Raw genomic sequence first — 12215 nt, forward strand, 5'->3', positions numbered from 1 at the left:
AGTATGTTTTTCTGTATCTGTTTGTAAATAATAAGTATGTTTTTCTGAATCTGTTTGTAAATAATAAAATTAGATATAGACTAGGGATTCGTAACGTACATCGCCCTTGAGGTGATTTTTTTACAAAAACGGCATGAAAAATACAAATATATAAAAAAAGTATAAAGTTATCCAATTATTATTTTAATATAACGGCTCTTTACTGGGTAGATGTAATTTGGTAGAAAATAAAATATACTAGTATATATAAAATATATTATTTATTTTTATTTTTGGAATAACTCAATGATTAAAACCTCAAATTGTAATATTTAATCATTAAAGACAATATTAACGATTCTCAAATGAAAATTTGAAACAGCAAAATATACAGTTGCATCTAGGAATTGAACCCAGGAGCTTAGGCTTGCCAGGATGCTGCTCTACCATTGAGCTAATCAGACCCTATTTCCTTCGGTCATATTTAACTGTATAATACATTGAATAAGAACTATTAACATTATCTTCATTTTCTTAATGCATACTTTTGTTGGCTGCTTTCTTTATCGCAAAATTCCAGCACCCCGGGAAGGCTAAGGTCTTGGGTTCAATTCCTAGATGCGACTGTATCTTTTTCTGATTTTTCTTTTTCAAATTTTTATTTGAGAATCACAAATATTGTCTTCAATGATTAAATATTACAACGATTAGATATTCCAAAAATAAAAATATTCATCCAAGACTTTCGCGTCTCCTTCGCATGCATGAGTACCAACCCATCGCTTCGATGACACTCCGTTTATCTCCACCACCCATGGTGTCGGCGTAGGGAATCATCTCCACCATCCACGGTGTCAAGCATCGGCCCAAGGAATTTGTCAACATTCATCTACATCACGGTGTCCATGGAGGAATTTGCCAACATTCATCTACATCACGGTGTCCACGGAGGAATTTGCCAACATTCACTTACATCACGGTGTCCACTGAGGAATTAGCCAACATTCATCTACATCACGGTGTCCATGGAGGAATTTGCCAACATTCATCTACATCACGGTGTCCACAGAGGAATTTGCCAACATTCACTTACATCACGGTGTCCACTGAGGAATTAGCCAACATTCATCTACATCACGGTGTCCATGGAGGAATTTGCCAACATTCATCTACATCACGGTGTCCACGGAGGAATTTGCCAACATTCACTTACATCACGGTGTCCACTGAGGAATTAGCCAACATTCATCTACATCACGGTGTCCATGGAGGAATTTGCCAACATTCATCTACATCACGGTGTCCACAGAGGAATTTGCCAACATTCACTTACATCACGGTGTCCACTGAGGAATTAGCCAACATTCATCTACCCTACTGCGTAGAGCATCTCACTGGAGAACCAGGGATATCACCGGCACCCGCCACAGAACCCAGTACCCACTTCGTATTCAAGAACACGGAACCCGGACCCACTCCTAGAACTCGCGTTCTTTTAAAAGGAAGCACCCAGAACCTACTCATCTCTACTTTGTAGTGGATTATAATTAAATACTTTAATTTATTTTTTATTTTTTATATATTCAATAACATTGTTATTGGGTTTATAAAAACAGTTTATTTTTAAACAAGTTCTGCTGTGTAATTATTATTACGCGTGACAGCTGTTTCGCCCTTATCAAACTGTGGGTAGCCCACTTACAGACGATACATTTATATTATTTCTAGGTAGGTATTTTAATTTCAATTACTGATTTCTTAATTGATTTCTGAGTAAAATGTTAGAAATTATTAATGGTTATTACCCCAGTAAAGTTTCCCCTATTAGTGTAATGTTTAAATTTGACTGAATGTCTTTATGTTAGTTATTCCCAAACGATGACTCATAGGGTTATTTTAATAGCATAATTAAGTACTTCATAGTGCACTCATATTTGCACTAGGTTTGAAGATATCTAGTAGGGGTGAACTAATTATATTTGTTTGTTCATTAATTCGAATTGCTTTCGGATTATTAGAGTTTTTGTTAATTTCTAACTGTTCTAAAAGATTCAGTTTACGGCCTTTATTTTGTACGTGTGAAACAGCTGTCACGCGTAATAATAATTACACAGCAGAACTTGTTTAAAAATAAACTGTTTTTATAAACCCAATAAAAATATTATTGAATATATAAAAAAATAAAATGGAGTTCTACAACTTAAACATAATAACAATAAATAAATACTTTAAAATAATTTTATACTAAATGCTTAAAAAATTGACATTCTGCTTTACATTTGATGTGAGTACAAACAAAAATCTATAACGTTCAGTATTTTTTTAAACTTTTGTAAATTTTGTTTTTCTAAAAACGTAAGTAAAATTGTTGGGAAAAAAAAGAATAAAAATAAAGTCTAGATACTTATTGAAAAAGTAAGACCAGGGGCTCTATTCCTGAATCGAGGGCGCTCGTAATCGCCGTCGAAAGTACGTACGTTGGTCGTCGTTGCTATTCCCGAAATTGGTCGAAGGTACATACTTCGACGCCAAACGTTAAAAGTCATTCCACACAACAACTACTGGGTATAACCAGTAGAAACAGGGCAGCGAGTGGTAGGTTGTTGGCGTTTCTATGGAATTGGCTGTCAAAATCTAGTCTAGCTGTCAATTTTTGTTTTACCGCACGGATTCCGCAAATGTAAAAGTGGGTGAAAATTTCCCACTTACTAAGTCTTTATCGGAGCTTACAAGCTCAATTAAGAGTTGCTTTTGGCAATTTGTAATATGTCCCGCAGCCATTTCTGTTTTGAATAACGAATAACTGTTGTCTGTTTGACAGTCACACCATAGAAATCCCAAAAACATCAGGAACATAGACAATGCAATCCTCACAACTCTGACGTTATGTATATTGCAGAATTATATTTATCAGGCGTCCGACGTGCGAGTTATTGATGGTTTTTCTATAAGCACAAGATAGAATGGGATAGTAGAATTTATTTATTGCATCTCACTTTACATGTTATTTCTCATAAAAATCAACCTCACTAGGAGTAAGCCTATGTTGAGGTTAACAATTCACATTTAAGTGAAGCAAACATAAAAAATACATGCAAACACAAAATATTTCAAAAGAAAGAAAAAAATATGAGTGGCGAGACGGGTAGAATAACATCAAAGGATAAGTTGACACTATTTGACTAAAATTAGCTCAACATGGAAAATATATTCAGGGACAAGTGATTAATTTATTGAAATAAAACAACTTTCTTAGGTTACATCGAAAACAATTTATTTAATAAATACATAAATAAGAATTTTATTGGTTTATAGTTTGCAAAATTGCACAATGACTAGTAGTTGGTACATGGCATTAGTAATTATGTGGTTATTTGGATAAATAAGTTGGATAAATGAATCTGATTATTCTAATTGATTTAATGATTTTGACACTATGACACAAAACTATTGCGTCTACGATATGACCGGTCCTTGTACATGAGGATGTCTTAACTTTCTAGAAACATGAATTAATAAATATGATATTCACACAACTGACAAATTGAATACAGTTGAGTACGCATGGTATATCAGTGTTACACTTAGAAACTTTATTACCGTGATTATTTCAAATTATTTTATCCTAAATCAATATTAACTTCTAAAAAATTCAACTAATTGCCCATTTATTTTGCTTTGATCGACAATTGCATTATGAAGATATTGCCACGAAGATTATAGTTTAAATGAAAATAATTCATTACCAAAAACAACAACGACGAATGTACAAATTTAAAAAGCACAATCACAGCACGACATTTATATTTTTTATATCACAAATTAATAAAAATATTTTTTGGAATATAGCACAGTTGTATTATGTTATAATATTAGTTCATACACTATAAAACTTGGTCACTTATTTGAGTCTGGTCATTTGGATTAATATATTTCATCCTCGTTTTATTCGACGATAGTTTTCCACTCCGCAGTAATGTTGATATTATGTAATGATAATAACACTATCTAGTTTCTAATTGAAACAAATCTTGGTTACATTTTAATATCTATATGCTGAACATGCGCAAAAAATACCAAATATTCTAATTTGATTAATTTAGTAAAATTCTATCTAGGTGATGTGAAAGTTCGACGTGGAAATTATGCAGGCAGTGTTGCCGCTGCTTCAATATCGCCGATGCTCTTAACCCTCCTGTGTTTCTTCTGTTTGTGTGGGTTATCAGCTTCCTCGTGAATTGGTAAAGGTGAGCTGACTCTGTGGGAGTTAACGCTTCGTTGAGAGTATGTTCGGTGTGAAACGCTTTCCAGCTCTGATATATCGAAGCAATGCGATCCGTTGCTGTAAATGTTGCTGTTGATGCTCTGTTGAGAGCTGACTCTGTATTGCAGCTGTGGCTGGTTGCAGTTTAAAGGCGAGTCGTAGATGGACTGCGGTGACTCGTAAGTGGAGTCGTAGTCTAGGGAGGAGTAGGGCGGGTGCCCCCCAATGGGGTGGCCGATGCTGACGTAGGAGCGGGTGCGGGGAGGGGAGGGGCGGCTCCAGCGGCTGATGACACTGGAGCTCTCGCTGGAACTGGAGGGGGAGGTCTTGTCCTGCTTTGACTTCAGGCCGAAAGCACGGGTTATGGAGCCCTAGAAACATAAATTAAAATTATTCTTCAGTGATTTTTTCGAATGATTGGATGAAGAGAAATTGATTTTTTTAGATTTAAAAAAAATATTACCTAATTCATTTTAACAAATACAAGAGTGTTATGTACAGACATTTAGGTACCTAACTACCTACAATTTGTACAGTCCCTAAATTGAGAAGCTGGATGCAATAACAACTTAAAAGAACACAAGCTCTTTTTGCTCCCATTGTCTTTTTGGTATCTCCAATCTCTTCTATATCTGCTGTGTAAATGATACTTTTGTAGATTTTACAGAGACGGAGATACTGACGTTTGAACAGTAGTTACAAGTTACAAGAAAATACTACGCCTTTTTCTATTTTTTTTTGCAAGATTGCTCAAAGGAGAAAAAAATCTTTTTTTTTAAGACGGTATTTTACGAAATGATTTATTATTTAGAATTTACCTTTTAATTTATGACCGTCGTAACCGATTTCAGCCCATCACGACTATCTTCCATTTATTGTATTTTGTCATTGCCATCTTCAGAATGGTATAATTTTTACTTAAACTATGGTACATATAACTTCTCCCAAGGGTAGAATTTTTGGGGTATCAGGGGTGGTAAACAATGATTTTATTTATTTCTAAATGATTTTCACTAACTCCCAAAATTAAAGTTTTTATAACTCAATATCAATAAGTAATTAGCAGTTAAGTAAATTCTATCTAGTTACCTTTATGTTCTTGGCTGTCATCTCTCCCATTTCCAGTCTGGCCAAAGACTTCCAGTGGTGGCGAGTGGGCGGTGTGTGTGTTTGTAAAGCAGAAGTGGTGTTAGAGTTGGGTGGAGGGGGCGGTGGGGGTCCCAAGGGCGCCGGGGGACGGCTGCGACGGGTCGGTAGGGCTCCCAGAGACATCCTGACACAAACATAACCACATTAAATCAAGAAATAATAAAGTTCAATCAGGCATGCCAACATCGAGATTAGAAAACATGGAAAAATAAAGAAAATCAATTATTAATTGCAAAATAGTTTGATATAAGCATGCCACTGATAGCTCCGTTGTAGCCTCTCTCAATGTAACAAACTTGTTGCAACAAAACTCTCAGTGGCATAACTATATCATATCAGGTTAGTTTGTATTAATTTTATTGTAGTGATGGCTTGTAGAATGAATTCTTTTGGCAGTTATAGTTTCAATCTTAAGTTAGTGGTGGAATGTATGTGTATACATATTTACATCTGTATTTTGTGGAGAAATATATTTTTTGCAATGTGGAGTGTTTTTTTATGTGAGCGAGCGCAGTTTTAATTGGAATCAAGTAATAAGAATTGTGTATTAGATCTCAACATTGGAGTGCATTCAATGCTTTCCTGTGATAAAGTGGAAGGAAAACCGTTGACAGAAATGAAAGGTAATCACTTTTTACAAACGAAAAAAAAGTCGTAATAGAACGATGATTGTAGTGTTGGTAGTTGCTGTTGCTGGTATTTTGTGATAAAAAATATCAAAAAAAAAAACAATTATTTAGCTTTGTACAATTATTATTTTAAAATCCTACACAAATCTATATCTATGGATTAAAAGCTTCCTTTGATAAAGTACACGAGCTGCCAGTGTTATTACCATAAATAAATAACTCACGTCATTACTTGGCAATGAACTATAAGTAGTTGTCTGTTATAAAAAAATATCCCAGGGTTGCCATTTCATAATCCCCTTTTCAATAAGGAAGTATATAAATATATATCACAAAAATATATTCTGTGGGGCGCACTATTTATTGCCCTGTTTATGAATCAGCTATTAACTGCTCCCTAAGTGACATTGCATGGTTGGGTTGGGTTAGGTTAGGTTAGTTAACAACTATGGAGTAGGTACCTAATTTTTAACATTTTTTTCGCAGCTGAAATCTATACTTTATCTAAGAAAGCTTTTAATATAATAATAATAAAACATTGATGACATTGTGAGACATTCCAGCATTGTGTTCTTGCTTAGCTGTTGGTGGATAGAACATACTTAGTAAATTTTACACTAAACATCGACGCAAAGGAAGAAGAAAATACTGAAAAGAACATAAAAAAGATAACACGAATGATAGATAGACAGATGTAGACACAGAAATGAAACAGTTAAAGCGATATTGACTAGGCACTAAGATATCTCCCATTATGAAATTGGAAGTAAGTAGGTACCTAATTATTATCTAATAATATAATATAGAATAATTAAATTATCTATGGAGCTAGCTTTTCTTACCAATACCAAAAAAAAATCTCAGCCCAATTTATTGAATATTATAAATTGTGCATGCAATATTAAAGTAGGTACCGCGTTTCAAGAGCCGCTTGATGTACAAATTTATACAAAATATAAATCATAGATTATATAAATCAGTCCATTTCAGATAAGTAGGTACCTAGAGATGATTTGAGACTATCACGACCAATAAAGTGTATTTTGTCGTTTGACTTCTGGAGTATTGAGCATCAACAAATTAGTTATTATATCAATGGTATTGTATAGCTAATATTAATAGAACTCCGCCCATCTTTTTGAGTTAACGATTCACATCTGCCCCGAAGATGGGCTCTGCAAGGATGCTTGAAAAGTGGTCTCAAAAGGAGGAGTACAACAAGACTTGGTGGCCTCAATACCCCACAAATCTATTTCAATTCAAATCCGTTCTTATAAATGTTTAGTTCATTGTGCAATTACGTAATCTATTTTAAATGTGTATGAAATATTGGAGAATTTGTATAGTAGTATACATTTCTCAAACTTTTTTTAATAAATTGCATCAATATTTTTTATACAACCGCAGTCATGCTCTAACACTTATTCATGCTTTTAATCTAGACATATATTGTATCTAGACTAGACGCATATTGATGGGACCTATTTGCTACCCTAAAATAATTAGTCGAATTGAACGTAAGCACAATGAAGCATTATTATTATTTATAAATAATCCATCTCGTTTGGTGGTCGTCTTATTTGTCAATGCATTGTATTTGTATAGTTATCATTTTAGCTATTTGTTGATTTAGGAATTATTGAGTTCTAGATTATTATTTTATTTCAATCCGTAGTTTATGAAAACATAATATTTGAAATTCGGAGATCATCGATATATTTAAATTTATTCAGTTCGAAGATTTATTAGAATGGTTTCGAGGTGTTGTCGAAATGGCACAATAATATTTGTTGTTATTAATGTTTGAATTATTAAATCTTTCTTTCAACACAGAATTACGACGAGGCATTATGGCATACCCATTCAAAGGTATACCCTAGATAAAATATTTTCACCGAATAAAATGAAAACGATCATATCATAAAGGTGTCTCAAATTCTTAAAAAAATTTTTTTGAGGCGATGAACAAAACAAATAACAATTCAGAGGCATTTGAAATAAAAATGTGAACATGTTTTAATTAAAAAATCAAGATGATTGCTGAAAATCACAAAAAAAAACGAGAATAAGTAATATTTAATTGATTAACCTGTTATCAGGTCAAATATCTTTAGGTGGTTCAAATTGGAATTCGCTTCCCTTACTTAATAGGTAGTAAGTAGTTAGTAGGTAATATATTATTATCCCCAAGAAGTAGAAGCGATATTTCTTGTGTAATTAGTCTTCTCATCTCTGCTACCTGAGGTGGCACTTAGTGTAAGTTACCTTTAGGGAATATATCCCAGCATTACAATAGATGGCATTGCATTGTCGCCAGAAATATGTTGGGATTAATTTCACGGCACAAAGCCGTGAATATCACGGGATCTAATAATATAATGGGATCTCTAACCGTTTTGAAGGTCCCTTTATGCACGGAGGTCTTAAAGCATGAAAATTCGTCATTATTACGGTATCGGCTTTTGAACAATAAATTAATCAGGATTACGGTATGAAGTTTATACGGGGCCGATTGGGGGTACATAGAACCTTATTGGCGTAGCGAAATACGGGGGCCAATTATAATATAAACGGAAAGGCGTAACGTAGACTAATGATATGTGTAATATTTACTTGTACCTATCATTGCTCCAATACAACGTTATATTCCCCAACGAGCCAATTATTGAGCGCTCGATGTGTGCCACTATTTAGTTATCTGAAGTATATATGCCGACTGAATTCTGATTCCACCCACTTTACCCGCTTTTGATATTGCTCAACGGTGACTTTTCAATTTCCGGAATAATTTGATTCCTTGTAGGTCTTCAAGTTTTTTTGGAATCTCCGTAAAAAAAATAAAATGTTAAAATCCTCTTAGTATTATCATAAACTCGACAGTTTATATGTTGACAGGGAAAAAAAACTCAAAAAGATTGTCAGGTTATTCGTAAACTAAGAATGTTTGTCTCTCTTTAAAATGGTTTAAAAATAATAAACTATATTTTACTATGTGCTGAAATCATTTTTATTATTGATAATACATTGAAAAATATGGAACAAACAGTACTCATGGCTCCATGTTTTAAATTTTCGACAGACAAATTAACGGAAATTTAAAAGCTCGAAAGGTCGTGAAGTAAATGACGTTGTCAGCTGCAAATAGTTTCGCTAGCAAAGAAATTTCAGACAAACGAAGCTCAGCAATTTTCATGATATCAAAAGTTACCGTTGGGGTATTTTTCAAATTCAAATACTGATTTTATTTTGAAAATTTCAAAATTTTCATACTTCGCTTTCTTCGAAGCACCTACGCCTAAATTATTGAAATAACACATCGTTTCAACAAAATTAAGTACTACAATAAACAACTATTTACGTCGGGGGAATTACATTTTAGGTTCTTATGTTATTAGTTTCGATTATTTAAATTATTTGTGCTTATTTAGATAAAAGCGAAATCTTCCGGCAAACGTCGCATCATACTAACAAATAACAAGATTAAATATGACATCAATTCTAACGACAATTTTATAAGGCTTATAAAAGTTTTTTTATCAAATATGAATTTAAGCGCATGTTTTCCATCTCTCCCGACGTAAATACTACTACTTCTTGTACTACTCGTAATTAAGCTGAAACAATTCCGAAACTATGTATATAGAAAATTGGATGTTCGAATCCATCATTCCTATTCAGTAAAATCCTACGTAATATCTGAAACTTGGTCATAAATGCTATCATTTTGTGCAATTCTATGCAATGATACGGGTCAGCAAGTATTAGCCATTGCCATTAGCAATAATGTTTAATCTTCTCAGAGCCGGAGATAATATCCTCCGCATAAAAGAAGCAAACGACGTAGATAGATATTCTGCAGTATATGCGCTCCGGACATCCGCGACCTTTCAAAGGCATAACCAGCCGATCCGAGGAAATAAGTCAGGAAGGTGAAAGGGAAGAAGTGTATAGAAGAAGGTAACGGAGGAGCCTTCGGGGAATGGAAATGGCAGAAAAAGCTAAGCCTTGGCGAACGGTGGAAGCGATTTGTCGTTGGTCTAAGCTGCTTGTGGGAAATGCACGGAATAATGGAAAAATGAGAGTAGCTGAAATCTTTACGAGTGTTCCAATAGGTAATATATAAATGGAATTCTTTAGCTAAAGTTAGTTTCAATTCGAAACTGCAGACAGTCTAGTCCAGGTTTTAGGCAAAAGCAGAGTTGCGTACAGATAAAACTACTAGTATTAGTTCTATAAACAGTAAACCTCGCGTCCTGTGTTTCTAATATTTTCTTATTTAATAAATCAAACCAAAATTTCCCCTGAAATCATAAGATTTGTGCTTAAATACCTCCATTAATTAAAAACCGTAGATATTTGAGGTAAATTAAAAAAAAAAATTCAATAAGAAATTACACAATTTTTTCAGAGAAATGTTACCATCTAAATGAACATTCTTATTTCAAATTTCTTCAGGCCGGTAGGTATATGAATATTGATTGTTCCAATTTGACAGTTCGTTGTAGGAACCACGATCATGCGAATTCTGGCGGTATAAAAGTGTAGTATCCAACACGGCGACCATCATGACCGGAACCGGAACGTAACAAACAAAATGCTCGATTAGTCCGAGTTAAAATGTGACTTTTTAACTCGGACTACTCAATTACCTGAATGAAAAAGGAGATTGCAAGTAATTTATGATATTTTTCTGACGAATTCGATAACTTTCATGTTTGCTCTGCACTCTCAGGGGACTCCGTGAGACATCAATTGACGAGACTTTTAACGAGGTGAGGGCGTCTGAGAGTTACCTCTTTACTTCCGTATCGCGCAGCTGTTGCTTTGAATGAATCAGTTATGTACTAGAGTAGATGTGCACGTTTTCGGTTCTAACGTTCTTTGATTCGTGCATAAAAAACCGGCACGGGACCAAGTGTAATCGAGGTGACGCGACGCGACTCGAGGCTAGGCAAGGCTAGTAAGGTTATATTACACAAATGGGCATCATCTGCTATTGTTTTAAAGGGCAATATTTAACACATACATCAAGTTCCATAAAATAGAATTTGTTTAAATACAACACTATTATAGAAAGACACTTCATGCAACAACAACTGTAGTAAAGGAACACCGCCGATATCTCCATTGTAACCTCTCCCTCTTTCACATAAACGACATAAGTATTATCAGAAACAAGAAGAGGTTACAACAGAGCTTTCAGCGACAGGGCCATAAAGCTTCTATGAAACATCTAACATCGATAAGTTAAAATTTGAAACAACCGAGAAAGAAAGTGTTAAAAATAATAATGATGATGGATATATGACAACTAAACAAAGATGCATACATAGTTGATAAACATAATAACATGAAGAGACAAAGAATAAGAATAAAGAGGTGAAGATTTGCATGACTCCCAGAGGCATTCACTTAGTAAAGCTTTTCACATCTATGCTTGTGCAAAACACTTTAAAGTGCGTTTTGTTAAAGTATTATTAAATGTAAACAAATAAATATAAATAACATTATAGACGTAGGTATTTACCATTTTTCTGCTATATTGGTGGTGACAGGGAGGGGGTGTGGTTTTGTTATGTTTTCAAATCCTTAAATGCATGATTTTTATATTTGAAATTTGTTTATGTGTGTGTTCAGATGACAGAAGAAAAATATTATAAATATCTCAATCATTATTATTTTCCATTTTTCATATGTTTGTGAATCATGATGATCATGTTTTCAGGAAAATGTAATAATGAAATAAATCATAAACGCAGCCAAAAAATGTGTGATTCATTTGTATAATATTTTTATAGAAGACAAACATTCCTGGGTTACTAATAACCTGACAATATTTGAAAATCTCCTACTACCACCGCAGTAAGCGGAAAATATTACTTGTGTTGTGATAGAGGACTTATCCTACCGAGGAATTGACGCAGCCAACGTCAACTCACGTCCCAAGCGTAGCTAGTTTGTTTTCGTAAATGGCAAGATTCGAACATTCGCATATACACAAAACACTTTAAAAAATTGTGTAATGTGACATTCGGAAAATTATGGAAAATAATATAAAAAATACGTAAAAACACATTATAAAAAAAACAATCATTTTTCATAGTTTTTTCTGTAAAACAATGTAGTATGGTGATATTTTGAATCGAGAATAATATAATATATATATACTCGTATATAATGGTAGGTTGTACTTC

General features: G+C 33.8%; 1 protein-coding gene across 1 annotated transcript in view; it reads right to left on the bottom strand.

The window, feature by feature from the left end:
- Positions 1 to 3319: 3319 nt before the first annotated feature.
- Liprin-gamma (liprin protein kazrin) overlaps positions 3320 to 12215 on the bottom strand; it is a 659192-nt gene continuing 650296 nt past the window's right edge. Inside the window, exons 15-16 of the mRNA XM_089636537.1 lie at positions 5333 to 5516; positions 3320 to 4614 (exon numbers count right to left, since the gene is read on the bottom strand). Coding sequence (XP_089492663.1) covers positions 4123 to 4614; positions 5333 to 5516 — 676 coding nt within the window. The 3' untranslated portion in view covers positions 3320 to 4122. The remainder of the gene's footprint in view (positions 4615 to 5332; positions 5517 to 12215) is intronic.

The sequence above is a fragment of the Hesperophylax consimilis genome, chromosome 10 (assembly GCF_061612785.1).
Source record: "Hesperophylax consimilis isolate HC1 chromosome 10, BYU_Hcon_1.0, whole genome shotgun sequence".
NCBI lineage: Eukaryota > Metazoa > Arthropoda > Insecta > Trichoptera > Limnephilidae > Hesperophylax > Hesperophylax consimilis.